At 38.1% G+C, this 16,955-nt stretch overlaps 1 protein-coding gene across 3 annotated transcripts in view; it reads left to right on the top strand.

Moving 5' to 3' along the window:
• The first annotated feature begins 6 nt into the window (after positions 1-6).
• Positions 7-16,955, top strand: part of PCNX4 (pecanex 4) — a 46,016-nt gene continuing 29,067 nt past the window's right edge. For all 3 annotated transcript variants that reach the window (XM_006144821.3, XM_006144820.3, XM_006144822.3), the window contains exons 1-4: positions 7-373; positions 9,163-9,904; positions 16,126-16,305; positions 16,404-16,924. In XM_006144821.3, coding sequence (XP_006144883.1) covers positions 9,219-9,904; positions 16,126-16,305; positions 16,404-16,924 — 1,387 coding nt within the window. In that variant the 5' untranslated portion in view covers positions 7-373; positions 9,163-9,218. The remainder of the gene's footprint in view (positions 374-9,162; positions 9,905-16,125; positions 16,306-16,403; positions 16,925-16,955) is intronic.

The raw sequence follows: 16,955 nt of genomic DNA, 5'->3' as shown, positions 1-16,955 counted from the left end.
GAGGTTTAGCCCGGGCCTGGCAGGAACAAAAAGGGTCTCGTCCGCCCGGCCTTTCCCGCCGGCCAGGGACCAGGCCCACTCCAGGCCGCTGTACGGAGGCGCGTCGGGCGCTCGGCCCCGCCCTCAAGTTCGCTTACGCGCACGCGCACTGCCCGGCTCCGGAAGGCGCCCGCGAGAGTTGACGTTAGCCATGGAAACCGGGAGTGGACCCGGGAGAGAGCGCGGCGAGCTCTTTGTGGGACCGCTACACCTTTTCTGCCTTCGCCTACCCGCCGCAGCCAGCCACACGGCTGGAGCGCCTAACCCGGGTTTACCTGCAAAAATGCAGCGCCCAGGATGCCTTCGCGTCTTCTCTCTGCTCAGGTGACTCGAGGTATGTTCGAACCCCGACACCGCTCTGGAGACTTGGTCGCCTTAATTTCCCAGCTTGGGCTGAACGACAGTGTTCTTTGCGCTTTCATTGCCACAAGGAACAGGCTTTTTGCTCTGCGTTATAAGATCTTTGAGTGTGATCATTGCACTTTTGAAGGTGTACTGTATTGTAAAATGAACTCAGTCGTTAGAGGGAGTCATCCAAGTGTGATTTTAACTTTTCTTCCTAGGCTTCTGCTTCAGACTGCCGAGTTGTCATTCCATTTCTAAGAGACCCTTGCAAAATGGAAATGGGCCTTTGACTCTGATTGAGAGATTGTCTGTTATCCCAATAAAGTTTGCAAACTGTGTCCTTTAGATAGCACTGTACTCTTTCTTGCCTTATCATCAACTAAACCCCGTATGCCCCAAAACGATCTATTCACCTCGCCCTGAATATGAACACCTCCTTACCTGAAGATCCGCTTCCTCCCCACAACCCTTTGACAAGGAACACGACTTACTTAAATGAAGTCTGTCCCCTCAGAAGTTATATCATTCCCCTGAATCGATATCTGGTTTGTACCTGTCATTTTTCACTTTTCACTATTATTGGTGATCGTTTTCTTTGTGAATTTATTCCTGCAATTAGGGAAGAGACCATACTTCATATTATTATTTGATATTCGGTGCCACTCACACCAAATCCCCAAATATCTAGCATCCCATTTATATATTGCCATTTTGACAGTATAAGTGTTTGGGGCATTTGTTGGCTATTCCTAAATTTCCAGTGTGAAGAACTAATGCCTGGTGGGAAGCTTTTCTTTTTATTTTGTAAGAGTTTATTGAAATATAATTCACATTCTGTACAACTTACCCTTTTAAAGTGTACAGTTTATTGCTTTTTTTCTGTATATTCACCCAACTGTGCAACCATTACTGAAGTTTTAGAACATTTTCATCACCCCTGTGCCTTTTAGTGGTCACCCCCCACCTCATTATTCCTATCCCCACCAGACCTAGGCAAGGGCTAATCTATTATGTGCCCCGTAGGTTTACCTATTCTGCACGTTTCCTATCAATGTAATCATAGAATACGTGGCTTTTTGTGACTGGCTTCTTTCACTTAGCATAATTTTTTCAAGGTCCATCCATGTCATAGCATGTATGAGTAATTCATTCCTGTTTATAGTCTAATATTTCACTGGGAAGGTTCTGGATTCTCAGCCCAGAGACTTCCCTGAGCATGCCAGGTTTATGTGTTCCCATGATCTGGAGCTGGGGGTAGGTCATGGCATCAAGACCTTGTTAGGGGTGTCTTTCTCTCTCACTCATGGAATAAATAAATATAATAACAACAACTAAAAATACCTGTCTCTCTCTCTCTCTTCTGTGAGTACTTTCTCATTAAAAAAAAAAAAAAAAAAATCCAGGACCTGCAGATGGCATAATGATTATGGCACTGGAGACCCACATTGTGGACCGCAGTTAGATTCTCAGTCCCTGTGGCTTAAAACTCACACTGGGCACGTGCACGCCCAAGATCCCAGTAGGAGAATGGAAAAGGGATTGCAGTGCGGCCATCCTCCTTGTGAGGTGATTTCTTGGTTTCTGTCTTTGTCTCTCCAGTGATTGCATATGCCCTGTAACAAAAATCTCTCTAAAAAAAAAAAAAATCCAAATCTAATAGTACAGGAAAAAATGTAGGCTCAATGAATGAAATCACCTAATCAATTAAAATATGATAGATTTATTTTTTCAAGTAACCTTTCCCAAACAATTGCTAAAATTTGTTTCTAAGATTTGTGTTTTTTTTCCCTTTCCAAATTTAGAAATATATGTTTAGTGTAATCCCATCAAACTGCTGTTTGTTATTTCTTTCTTTGCTTTAGGGGATTTTTTAGCCTGGTGTCATATGTGATGGTTAAAGTTTTTGTAACTAAGAATTCTTCCCCAGTATATTGCCAAATTAGTCCCTTTCTTACCGTTTTGGGTAATGCGTAAGGAACATGACTCAGATTTCAAATAAAGCAACAGTTCTATGGCTATTTTGTTGGCCCACTTTCAGAGTGTATGCAGAAAGCATATGGCATAAATCAGTGTTGTGATACCATCTTTATTTCTTAAACTCTCTTCTTACCACCTTTCTTCCCTTCTTTTTAATCTGTTTAAGTGAAACCATTTTTCATTTGAACATCCTGGAGATAGCAGCACTATACATGCATCAGTCCTTCTGGGAAGTAACACTTTGTGAGTTTTAGTTATTCTGATTTTGTTTCCTGTGGTAGTAATCCAGGTTAGCATTTAAAAGATTTCTCTGGGGACCAGCAGAGGGCATAATGGTTATGTTGTTGGATTCCCACATAGTCTACCAGCGGTTCCAGTCCTGTGCCCAGCAGCTTAAACCCATGCCAGGTGCGTGTGTGTGCGTGCACACATGCCTAAGATCCTGAGAGGAAAATGGAGGATTGCGGTGTGGCCATCATCCCTTGGGCAGTGGGGGGGTGATTTCTTGCTTTCTGTCTCTCTCTGTCTCTCTGATGAGCTCATGTGCCCTATAGCAAAAATCTCTCAAAAAAAATTTCTGTGTTTAATTGTTAACTGTTGCTTTTTACAAAGAAAGTATTTTTAAATTTTTGAATATTTTCACAGATTTGTAATTAAAATGAAAAGTAAAACAGTACCAGTTTATCATAATTTCTATCATTATAATTCCTCGATGAATTGCTAGCATCTATCTTGTAATTATTTCATCCTTAAGATATTAGAAAAAAAGAGATTTAAATCAGTCCATGAGTCAAGAGTATTTACACAGTAAATATAGCAGTGTTTTGCTGCCGTCAAATTTCCCTTGTAATTTTTTCCTTGTACCTTTATTCAGAACATCCATCCTTGACTGGTATACCATTTCATTTCCCCTTGGCTTCCCTAAATCTAAGCACCTCATCAGAGTCCTGGCCTATATTTTTCAAAATAATTTTCATAAAATGCTGTTTATATGATCAATAGATCATATATCCATATCATGGGAAAATGCGTTCCATGGTCAAATATGTTTAGAAAACTCAAATGATATGACTTAGACAGGTTTATGGTAGTGTTTTTTAAAGATATGTAAAGATATTGGAACCAGCAGTTAGCATAATGGCTATGTCGTTGTACTCTCATGTAGTGGACCGCGGTTTGCATCCCAGACTTGGTGGCTTAAAACTCACGCTGGGCGCGTGTGCGTGCGTGCCCAAGATCCCGAGAGGAGAATAGAGGAGAAGGGATTGCGGTGTGGCCATCCCCACTGGGGGGTGATTTCTTGCTTTCTGTCTCTCTGTCTCTCTCTGTCTGTCTGGGGAGCGCACACGCCCTATGGCAAAAACCTCTCCAAAAAAAAAAAAATAGATATGTAAAGATATTTCAAAGTCTTTAGTTTGCAGAGTTCCAACATGACAGTATGTAGTTCCTCAAACTCCTTTGAGTATAGACTCCTTTTCAAGAGACATTTTATGGGACAAATGATTTTATAGGATTTAGCCTTTCTTTTAATATCCCACCAAAGTAGCTCAGATAATCCCTGTGTCCCTTCCTATGTTTCTGAGGTTTCTTATTGGAAGTTACATTCTTTCTATATTCCTTGGTGTGCTTTCACTTAATTCTTACTTGTTCTTGCCTTATTTTGCCTCTCGTGCCTACTGGTCTACCTCTACCTTTATCTCTCAGTATGAATTAGCAGCTTTTTTTCCTGATGGTGGAAGAGATTGAGTGTGGTACAGGACAGGAAGCAAATTAAAATCAGACTCTGATATCTTGAAATTCTTTATTTCTTCCTCCACAGGAGAAATCCTGCATATTTCTCCTGAGGTTTATCCTGCTCCTATGTTGCTTTAGCATGTACCATTCTAGGAAAAATCCTCCCTAAGTCATTAATACTATTAATACATACCATTATTCATTCAAAATAAAAATAGATGAAGATGCTTTCCAAACATTTTTAAACTAAGAATAACCAGTTTATGAATTTACAGTTTTGAGTGGGTCAGGGTATATTACAAGAAGTTTTCAAAAATGGTAAATACTCTGACCTTCTCTTTTAGATAGCAGTAGGCCCAGCTATGGTGGTACGTGCTACTAAGGTGCTATGCTCTGCAGCCTGGGACCACTAGGAAGCCTGGATTTGAGTCCTGGTCCAACCTAAAAAAGGCCTGATGCAGTGGCATAGGCCTCTAACCATAGCTACTTGGAAGGCAGGAATGAAATCATGACACAGAGAGACCCTGACTTAAAAAAGGGCAGCGCTATATCATGTTTTCCAACTTATTCATCTTATTTAATCCATGTTGTTAATATATTACATTTCTCTTCATGCTGAGATATTTTACTAAATATGGGAAATCAGAAGAATCTCAAGTTTTGGCCCTTACCTACAAATAACTTATTAGTACAGAAAATAAATATATATAAAAAGACAACACATTAATAACTGACTAATATGGGCCCAGCAGATGGCACAGTAGTTACATCACTGGACTCTCATGTAGATGACCACAGTTCGAGTCCTGGATCCAGTGGCTTAAAACTCACACCAGGTGTGTGTACATGCCTGAAATTTCAAGAGGAGAATGGAGGAAAAGGTATTGCGGTGTGACCTTTTCCCCCACCCCAGGGAAGTGATTTCTTACTTCCTGTCTCTCTGTCTCTCCGGCAAGTGCACATGCTATAGCAATAACAACAATTAAAAAAAAAAAAAGAGCTGACCTATGCAATACAAGAAATTACTACAAGAAATGCCCTATGTTAACACATGTTACAAGTTTAGTAGTATAGAATAAGCCCTGTTTTTGGTACATAGAAGAGAGACACAACTAGGACAAAGTGCTCTGCAAAATTTTCAGAAATAATTGCATCAAGTCTTAAAAGTTGACTCCGTTCTCTACATAGGGAATGGAGAAGAGGACGTCCTAGTCAAAGGAGAGGGTGTAAGCAGAGGTGCCCAAGAGGAAAAACACAGGATGTGTTTGCAGGGCATGGGATTCTGAAGAGCATTTGGTAATTTGAAGAGAAGTCAAATGTTATATGTGTGTATATATATGTATATACACATATATATACATATACACACACACACACACACACACACACATACACTCACACAGGTTAATGAGTATCTCTCTGACAATGTTTATTACACATTTACAAACTGTACACAGCCATCTATACAACTGGCATGTGTACTCTTTATTTTTAATACAAATAAAATCAACAGCATGTTTATTTTACTTTTTAAATATATCGTGGGAATTTTTCTGTGTTTCTGTAACAAAAAGAGAACTTAGGAATATTCCACCTTTTGGAATATGACCTCAATGTAGCCTATCAATTGGATAAAAACATTTATACTTTACCAAAGACACTGAAGTACTAAAAGGGAAAAATGAATATGAATAGTAACATGCAGGTAGATAATCTGGTTTATAAGGTATCTTTAACTTCTAACTTCCTTTCCCAGCAAGCCACCCTATCTTGTCCTGAATTGCCTTAATGAAGTCAGAGGGCAAGTTCTGACCTAATTTCCTGGGATAATTCTAGGGATGTCCAGACTCTTCAAAACCCAGGCCATCCATCCAAGTTCACTTTCCTGTCTGATGGCATCTTCAAATACAATTGTTCTTCCTATTACATGTTCAGTTGCCTGCCAATGACCAAATGGATATTTAAGCAGTAATTGACTTTTTAAATTATTAGAATATCCTAAATTTACTATGATTTTGTTTTCTACTTCCGTTTCTATTTTTATTCAAGGGAATTATAGAGAATGTACTTATTTTATAGAATAGGGTTTGGCAAACTATGGTGCACAGGCTAAAGCTGGCCCACAGCCTACTAGGAAAATACTTAGATTTTGTATTAGAACACAGCCACTCAGATCCATGTATGAATTGCATTGTCTGTGGCTGCCTTTGTGCTGCAGCAGCAGAGTTGAATCCTTTTAACACAGACTATATGTGTTCACAAAGTCTAAAAATATTTATTCTCTGGCTTTTTATAACATAAAGTCTGCTGACTCTTATAATAGAAGAAAAAGTTAAAACAACAAAAACCTATTGGGAAATGACCAAATAAACTACTGGCAGATATGAGTTGAGAGGACTGGCCCTTTGAACCTTTCTTTGACCTCAAAAAACTAAAAATAAATGCACGTTAAGATCTAATTCCAAATATTCTAGATAAACTAATAAAGAATGTGATCTTTAAAAAATGAAAAGTAACTTAGCATACTTACTTTGTTGTTCTTAAAAAAGAGAAAAAAACACAACAACTTAGTGTCAAGTATTTTGGGCAATGGGAAGGAGACTGAGAAATGATTTTATAGAGTAACTAGGATAGCTGAAGACTTTCTGCCCAGACTTCACGCTCCTATCCCCCAGATCTAGCCAGGACTAGACTAGCCAATCACCAGTCATATATATTTGAGTTCTGTGCAGCCCCTTTCAGGGACTAGGACAACTGACTTCACCCTCCTGCTCCCCAGATCTAGCCAGATAACCAGAAACCACTGCAAAGGCACAAGAAATATGAGAACCTAAGAAAACATGTCTCTCCTAAAGGAAAAGAACAACTCGTCATCCTCTACAGACAATACAGGGGAACTCATGAAAATGTCAGATAAGGAGTTTAGAATATTCATAGTGACAAATCTAACAGAGATGCAAGAGAAGAGAGATATTGAACTCCAGAAGATGCACGAGAAAATAGCAAGTTCCAGGAAATGAGGAAGTTCTTGTACAATCTGAAAGAGGAAATACACACCATAACAAAGAATCAAACAGAATTGTTAGAGATGAAGGCTGCAATATAGGAAATCAAAACCTTCCTTGGGACCAGCAGTTAGCGTAATAGCTATGTCGCTGGACTCCCATGTAGTCGACCACGGTTCAAGTCCTGGACCCGGCAGCTTAAACTCACGCCAGGCATGTGTGCGTGCATACCCAAGATCCCGAGAGGAGAATGGAAGAGAAAGGATTTCGGCGTGGCCATCCCCCCTGGGGGGTTATTTCTCACTTTCTGTCTCTCTGTCTCTCTCTGTCTGGCGAGCACACGCGCCCTATAGCAAAAACCTCTCAAAAAAAAAAAAAAAACCTTCCTTGAAAGTATTGAAAACAGAGTAGATTATGCAGAAGATCCAATCGCAGATGTAGAAGATAGAACCTCTGACCTAGAAAAATTCACCAAAAAGACTAAGAAAATAACCCCCTAAAAATGAGAACAATGTACGAGTAATTTTAGATACCATTAAATTCCCAAACATCTGAATAATCGGTATCTCAGAAGGTGAAGAAATTAATATGGGTATTGATGACTTATTCCATGAAATACTGGAAGAAAACTTTCCAAACCCAGAGAGGTATTCAAATATCCAGACCCAAGAAATACAAAGGACCACACTTAGAATAAACCCAAGAAGATCTTCTTCAAGGCACATCATAGGCAGATTGACCAAAACCACAGACGGAGACAAGATTCTAAAATTGACAAGAAAGAAATGTCAAATTACTTTCAAAGGATATTTCATCAGATTAACATCGGACCTCTAATCAGAAACAATGCAAGCAATGAAAGAACGGAAAAATATACTCAAAGTGTTAAGTGAAAGACCATTTCAACCAAGAATACTATACCTGGCAAGATTATCCTTCATATGGGAAGAAAAGACAAAAAACATTCTCTGATAAACAAAACCTGAAAATTTACCAACACCAGACCAGCTCTCCAAGAAGTTCTGAAGGGAGTGCTATACCAGGAAAACTAAAGTCAGACACACAGAAATAAGAGTACAAAAAAACAACTAAAAAAATGGCCAGCTTAATGGTAGGGACAAGCCTGGAGTTGAATATTAACTTCCAGAATTTAAATGGAAAAATCAGACCACAGTAACACTGCAGATTCAGTAGAAGAGAGATTAATTACATGAGACTGAACTGGTGAAATAGAATTTTATGACTTTAGACTAAAACATTACTGATTTTCTTCTATACATTGTTTTCCAGATTTAAGGATTTTTGTCTTCTCATGAATTGTTGATAGGTTTATCTACCTGCTATTCGGAACTGAATCCTAACTTTTTTCCTGGCTTTAAGTCTTAAGCAAATTTCTCTTAGCATTTTTTGATTTTGATCTATTAAAACTAAAACCTTTTTTTTGAAATTAAAAAAATGCATTTAAAAATGCCTATTTAATGACTGCAGTAAGCTACATAACCCCAGCTAGGTGCTACTTTACAGTATGTTCATTCTACTCACTGTTTGTTCCTAAAGTCAGACATGCTTTCATAGATAGGTATATATCAACTGTACTTGCTATTGAAGGTATTTAGGTCAATTAAAATCTATAGTGAATCCGTAAAATGTGAAAAAAAAAAATAATAAAAGGCATGGAAAGCAACAGTAGATACCAGAAACTGGGAGGAAGGTGGGAAATGGCAGAGGGTGAGAAATAGAAAATCAAGGGGTCGGGGAAGCAAAATATATAAGAAACAATAAATGTAAAATATTTGTTGACGGTAACATGTATGGTAATATTTTTGATTGAGCCAGTATGCAATGTATTCTGGATGGAAAAATCTCATTTTGTATAGTGTATTGATATACAGTGAATAAATGTAAATAAATAAATTTAAAATTATAAAAAAATTTAAAAAGAAATGATATCATAAACCCTGCCCTTGTAGGAACAAAGGAGATAAAGTAGAAATGTGTAGGGTTTTTCCTCCAGGTTTTAAAAATTATATTTTCAAATAGTGACTTTTCTTCTTTCTCATAGAGATCGCTGTGTTACAGAAAAGGATGTGATTTTCAGAATAATCCTGAGTGAGAAGGATGAGTCCAGATGTGCCTTTGCTGAATGATTACAAACAGGACTTCTTTCTGAAGCGCTTTCCACAGACCATTCTTGGAGGCCCTCGACTCAAATTAGGCTATTGTGCCCCTCCTTACATTTATATTAATCAGATTATTCTTTTTCTGATGCCATGGATTTGGGGTGGCATAGGAACACTTCTGTACCAGTTGGGCATACTGAAAGACTATTATACAGCAGCACTTTCAGGTGGATTAATGCTTTTCACTGCTTTTGTCATCCAGTGCACCAGCTTGTATGCCAGAAACAAATCGGTGCCAGTAGAAAGAATACTAACCACAGACATCTTAGCAGAGGAAGATGAGCATGAATTTACAAGTTGTGCCGGTGCTGAGACTGTCAGATTTCTCATTCCTGCCAAGAAGTACACAGCCAATACAGTTTTTCATTCTGTTCTTGCTGGGTTAGTGTGTGGCCTTGGAACATGGTATCTGCTCCCAAATAGAATGACCTTGCTCTGTGGTAGAGCAGGAGGCACTGCTCTATTTATCTTTGGATGGGTGACATTATGTATAGGAGAATATTCATTAATCGTAAACACGGCTACAGAGACGGCAACTTTTCAAACCCAGGATACTTACGAAATCACGCCTCTCATGAGACCACTTTACATTTTTTTCTTTATTTCTGTGGATCTTGCACACAGGTAAAAACCTAGCAAATATCATAACTTACTTTGTTTTTAAGTATACATGGGAAGAAAGCTTTCCTTCGTAATTAAAAAAAAAGTGCACCTATGGATTAGAAATCATGAAGACCAAACTATTGAGTGATAGGTCGTTCTGATTTATCTTTTAGGACTAATATCTGTAAAACATTAATACTAAAGCAATAGTTAAATCTCATTGAAATAGTTAAAAAAAAACTTAAGATAAATAAGCAGTTTTTATTGTCAGAGCTCATGTGTGCTTGCTAGAGAGAAAGCAAGCACTCCCCCCTTGAAAGGAGTGTTATCACATCACAATCTTTTTTCCTCTTTTCTGCATCCTGTTAGGATTTGGGTCATATACACACATGCATGTGTTTGGCATGCTTTTCAGGCCACCCTTTTTAAGGGCAGGATTCAAACTGCAGTCAACCATGTGGAATCTGTACTGTGGTACTGGCCCAACAAGCAATATTCAATCCTGTGTCTCACTGTAAATAAAGAATTTTTAATTTATAAGATATACCTGCTAAAACCTGTGAAAAATATAAGATAGCTTGGCTAAAACCTACTGGGGAAAATGAAAAATATTATTTATTTATTTTATTTAAAGAATTATTTTATTCAACTTTATTTATTTATTTAAATTTGACCAGAGAGGGACAGATTGAGAGAGAGAGAGACAGAGGGAAAGTGAGACAACAAGCTACCAGGTCTTGAACTCAAACCACAGTCAACTATGTGGGAGTCCAGTGCCCTTAACCACCATGCCACCTTCTAGCCCCAAAATGAAGAATTTTAAATTTGTACACATAAATATTGTATACAGAATGACTGGGTTTAAAATGAATAGAAAACATATTTCTAATTTTGATATAGTCACAGTATATAAATAAAATATTGATTTTTAAGTCAATTTGTTACAGAAAAAAATGGAAAATGTTTTTTTAATATGCAACTGTTTACAAAACTGTTTGATAACCCCTCTTGCTTGTGTTTTTTAAATCTGACTTTTCTTTTTCTGTTGATATAGACTGCAGGTTATTGTCTAAGTAGAAACATTTGTGTCTTTCTCTTTTCAAAGTTACTGTCCAGGTAGAAATGTTTGTGTCTGCCAAAAATTCATATTTTGAAGTCCTAAACCCTACTGTGCAGTCAGGATGTTTGAAGCTAATTATGTCATGAAGATGGAGCCCTTGTGCAGTAAGATCAGTGCCCTTATAAGAAAAGATAGCAGAGAGTTTGATCTCTTTTCCACCTTATAAAGATACAAGGAGACCATCTGTAAGCCAGAAAGTGTGTCCTCACCTGAACCTGAGCATACTAGCAACTTGATCTTGGCAACTTGTTCTTGGACTTCCAGTCTCCAGAACTGTGATGAAACAAATTTATGTTATTTAAAAACTCAATCTCATTTTGTTATGGCAGCCCAAGCTGACTAAGATGTCAGTACTGGAAATGGATTACTGCTGTGACAAATAGACATACATGCTAGAAATACGTACATTGAGGGCAATTCTGATGAAGTCTGAGATGGAAATGAAGAACATGTTATTGGAAACTAGAGGAAAGGCAGTTTATTACAAAGTGGCAAAGAACTTGGCTGAGCTGTGTTCTAATGTTTTATAGAAGATAGAATTTGTGAGAAATGGTAGTATAGGTAAGAAGGTTTCTGAGCAGAGAATTGAAGGAGTAGTTTGGGTCCTCCTGATTACTTACAGTTAAGCTAAAAAGGAGAAAGATGACTTGGAAAAAAAATTAAAATTGCTAAGCAAAAAAAAGCAACCAGAACTAGAATATTTGGGAAGTTTTCAGCCTATCCTTATTATAGACCTTGAGAAAGCATATTTTGAAGAAAACACTAAGTATAGCTAAACTATCACTCAATAAAGAGCTTATGGAATCATATAAGCAGAAACACTGCCAATTTTCATTGAAGGGGGGATGGAGAAGTAAAGGAAGGCTGTTGGACATTTTGGGTTTGACAGGAAGAGGTGATAGAACTGTTCAGCTATGAATGTGGTCTATTCTTTAAGAAAAGGAGAAAATAATGCAAAAGGCAACTCAGAGATCCTCAGGGTTACCACCTCAGTATCACTAGGCCCGATGGCCTCTGCCCAAAGCCTTGGGGACAGGACTGCCTCCTAGAGCTATGAGGGTGATGCTGCCACCCCAGGGGCCTAGAAGGCAGTGTGTGGAACCAAAGATAATTACTCAAGCCTTAAGATCTAGTGGAATTTGCCTTGCTAGATTTGGGATTTCTTGAAACCCATCACCCCTTTAATTTTTCCTGTTTCTCTCTTTTGTAGGGGGACTATCTCTCCTATGCCTGTCCCACCTTTGTGTTTTAGGATTGTGTAATTTGTTTGATTCCAGTGGTTCACAGTTAGAGAGGAAATTTGCCCTTACCACTAATCTCATTCATATTTGATTTATATGGAATTTAAATGAACTTTGAATGAACTTTACAGTTATTAATGCTGGAATGAGTGAAGATTTAAGAGGCTGTTAGAATAGAATGTATATATTTTGCATGTGAAAAGAACATTTTGGGGAGGAGGTTCAAGGTTAGGATATAACAGACTGAATTGGGCTTCCCATAATTCTGATGTTAAAGCCCTAACTCCAGTATTTGGAGCTCGGTTCTTTGAGAGGTAATTAGGTCATTAAGGTTGGGCTGTGGTCTGATGTTATTAGTGCACATAGGAAAAGAGACACCAGAGAGCTTGATTTCTCTGTTCCCACTATATAAGGACAAAGCAAGAAGGTGGCCAGAAATAAATCTATAAACCAGAAAGAAAGCCCTAACCAGATCCTGGCCATACAGGCAGCCTGCTCTTAGACTTCTAGCTCTGGAACTATGAGAAGATGAGTCTATTATTTAAGCCACCCAGTCTATGGTACTTTATTGTGGCAGCCCAAGCTAACTAAGACAGACATTTAAAAATATTTAGCCAATTTGTGTATATAGAAGCTGACCTCTTCCTGAGTGTCTATTTGCTATTCCTCAACTCTTTTGGGTTTTTTTTTTTTTTTTTTTTTTTAGAGAGAGAGATTTTTGCTATAGGGCATGTATGCTGACCGGAGAAACAGAGAAAGGTGAGAAATCATCCCCTAGGGGAGATGGCCTCACTGCAATCTCTTCTCCATTCTCCTCTTGGGATTCTGGACATGAATGCACACACACCCGATGTGCGTTTGAAGTCATCGGGTCTGGGACTCAGAACGTGGTCAGCCATATGGGAGTCTAGCAACTTAACCACCACACCACCTGCTGGCCATAGCTATTCCTCAATTCTATTTCTCTCTTTTTTAAAAATTTTTATTTAATTTTATTGTCGTTATTTTTTATATTTTATCTTTTTGAAGTTGAGCAGAGAGAGACAGAGAGAAGGATAGAGAGAAAGCAAGCTGCTAGGTCCAGGACTCAAACCGTGGTCAGCTATGTGGGAGTCCAGATGCTTTAACCACCACGCCACCTGCCAGCCCCTGTTCCTCAATTTTTTTTTTTCTTTTTTTAGAGAAGTTTTTGCTATTGGCGCATGCACTTGCCAGACAGACAGAGAGAGACCGCAATCCCTTCTCCTCTGTTCTCCTCTCAGGATCCTGGGCACGCATGCACACGCGCCCAGTGTAAGTTTTAAGCCACTGGGTCCAGGACTCAAACTGTGGTTGACTACATGGAAGTCCAGCAACATAGCCATTACACTAACTGCTGGTCCCTTGGCATGTGAATCTTGTGAGTGTGCAGAATTAGAAATATTCTTATAGTTGTTAGGTTCAAAACAGTTTTGTTTTTCTTGGGGACTGAGATTTTTTTTATCCTAGAAAATTCCTGTTATGTTATCAGAAATATTAGCATTTAAACATTTTCCCATGTAGATGAATTAACCACAGTTATCATCTGGGGATGAGTCATACATGCCAAAGAAAATCACAATGGTTACTTCAATTATGTGTGCTTATATTATTTATGATATTCTTGCATATATACATACTTTACTGTGCCATTGCTATTGCTTAAGGACAGAATGAGATTTAGGGGTAGAATCTAATTTTGGTAAAACGTTCCCTTCAGTGTACATTATTTTTATACAAATTATCCCATCTTTGGGTGTGTTTGCAAGAAGAGTGTTGTCTTGAGAAAAATAACTGTATTGATCTGCATATTTTCTTTGACCCTACTGTGGCTTATTGTATGTGGTTTGATTTTCTTTTTTCTTACTTTATTGTTTCTTCTCAGAATGAAATGAATTTTATTTTAAAACAACACTACAGAAAGTATTATCCTCTAATTGAGGATTACATTGTTAACCTTTTGGTCATTAATTGTCTGTTTATAAAACTTTAAAGGGCAGGGGCCAACAGATGGCACAGTGATTAAGGCACTGGACTCTCACATGGCTGACCACTGTTTGAGTCCTGGATCTGGCAGCTTGCCTCCTCACTCTCTCTCACTCTATCTCTCTGGTGAGCTTACGTGTTGTATAGCAAATTAAAGATAATAATAAATTAAATTTTAAAGAAATTTGAGGGACATACATCATGTGGCAGAGCACATCAACTGGCATAGTCCTAGCGCCATGTGAGTAAAACACATTAATATATTAATATATGCATAGTTGCTGTATACATTTGCTTCTGGGCTGTCTTCTTGACCTTGATTCCTAGCAGCTCAGGTATTCAAGGATAATTATATTTTGAGATTTAGTTTTCTCTTTCAGAAGTTATCTGTGGGACACCATAAATAAGTACTCTCTGTTGGTCTTCAAACACAGCATTTGGTTAGCCTCATTCCAAAAAGTTCACAATATATGAGGGGTCTTCAAAAAGTTCTTGCAAAAGAAAAAACTATACATGAATTTCAAAAAAATTTGTGCACCAAAATAAACTTGTACTTTATACAGCTTTGGAAGTTTATTTCTTTCTTCCTTCCTTGAATGTGCATGTTAAACAGAACACTTCTAATAGTGTCTCTTTTTTTGTTTTGTTTTGTTTGTTTTTTGGAGAGCTTTTTTTTGCTATAGGGTACATGCACTCGCCAGAGAGACAGAAAGCGAGAAATCACCCCCCGGGGGGATGGCCACACTGCAATCCCTTCTCCTCCATTCGCCTCTCGGGATCTTTGGCATGCATACACACACATCCAGCGTGAGTTTAAGCCACTGGGTCCAGGACTCGAACGGCAGTCGACTACATAGGAGTCCAGCGACATAGTCATTACACTAGCTGTTGGTCCCAGTAGTGTCTCAACACTGCAGTCCATCCCAAGCCTTCAGCCAGCCCTGGATTCATAGGCAGGTGTTTGCCTGGAGTATTTAGAGAGGTCTCTGGACTTGAATGAGGAACCTTTCTTACCCACACAGAGCGTTGCATTTGACTGCCACACCACTGTCTGGCCTCTGAACTTGTACTTTAATTCCATTTTTTCATTAACTTTAAAAAATTCCCTTATGTTGATAATGTTTATATCTATGATTTTATTAAGTTATTTGAAACAATTTAATGACATTATATTTAATTGGTAAGTGCCATACCAAGTACTACTTTCTTCACTGAAGGTAGAGGCAGTATGTACTTTGTGATAAGATTGTATTGTTGAAGTTTGTGTTCTCAAATCCATACCATTGCTTATACAGTATGATAAATATTAGTTAAATTCCAAGAGTAACCCACAGAAACGTGGTCATAGCCTACGTGTCTGACTTCTGATATTAATATTCTGACTTCAAATTCTGTGACCTGGGAGCAGGACAGCACAGCCAAGAGGAGGAAGAGAAGAACTTTCTTTGCTGTTTACTGATGTGTGAATGTCACAGGCTTTGGCTTTCCCAAAGTTACCTGGTGCCAATTGTAAACATTTAGTTAGGGAGAAATATGTTTGCTTGGCTTCTGTTGTTCAGTTTCACAAATTACTGCATTAAATATTTTTACTTTTCAGTGGTGGCTTTTACTTCTCCTTTTGCATATTTGAGTCCACATGTTCTCGAAATGCTAAGCTTGTACACAATTGAGAAGCTGTAGTTACTGGGCTAGAGGAAGGACAATGGTCACAATTTATATGTGTTGATCATTTATAAGTTTAGACAGGACTTTTCTGGAAATGTTCTTTTTTTTTTTAGGGTGTACTCTGTAATTGTTTGTTTTTGTTTTTTTTTTCCTGGAAAGATCCTCTTCTGGATATTATTTTATGTGATTTTAATGTTTTCTTTTCCTTATAGGTTTACAGTAAATATACCAGCTCTAGAACAAGTGAATCAGATTTTACATATCTTGTTTATATTTTTACCCTTTCTGTGGGCTCTTGGTACCCTGCCCCCACCTGATGCACTGTCCTTATGGGCAATGGAGCAGGTTTTAGAGTTTGGACTTGGAGGCTCGTCTATGTCAACCCACCTACGGTAATTTTTTTTTAAGAAATTTGGTGTCATATGTAATTTATTCTTAAAGGATATTTTTCTTTTCAAATAAATCTTTTTTTTTCTTTTTTCCTCTGTAGGTTATTAATAATGTTTATCGTTTCTGCTGCAACAGCTGTAACATCGTATTTCATTCCCAGCACCATTGGCGTGGTTCTTTTCATGACTGGACTTGGGTTCTTATTGAGTCTTAATCTAAGTGACATGGGTTTTGCCTTCAAACACAGTGTGACCAGTCATAGAACTGGAACCAAATCTAAGTCTTTAAGTTTACGGAGTGATTCCAAAAAACAGTTTACATGGAAAGAATGCCTTTTCTACATCACTATGTTAGTCTTGGCTCTCTTAGAAACGGGTTTGCTGCATCACTTTGCTGATTTCTCACAGATTTCTAAAAGTAGTTCCCAGGCTATCATTGGCTATATTTTGATGATATTACTTATAATACTGTGGATACTTAGAGAAATTCAAAGCGTCTATATCTTTGGAATTTTCCGAAACCCTTTCTATCCAAAGGATGTGCAGACTGTGACTGTATTCTTAGAGAAGCAAACAAACCTCGTGAAGATGGGTGTTGTCAGACGGATTTTACTAACTCTAGGTAGGAAGATAAAATCTACTGACCTGTGTTG

Source organism: Tupaia chinensis, unplaced genomic scaffold (genome assembly GCF_000334495.1).
Source record: "Tupaia chinensis unplaced genomic scaffold, TupChi_1.0 Scaffold000133_1, whole genome shotgun sequence".
Taxonomy (NCBI): domain Eukaryota; kingdom Metazoa; phylum Chordata; class Mammalia; order Scandentia; family Tupaiidae; genus Tupaia; species Tupaia belangeri.
The sequence above is the reverse complement of the archived record's forward strand: the minus strand, read 5'-3'. Positions and strand labels throughout refer to the sequence as shown.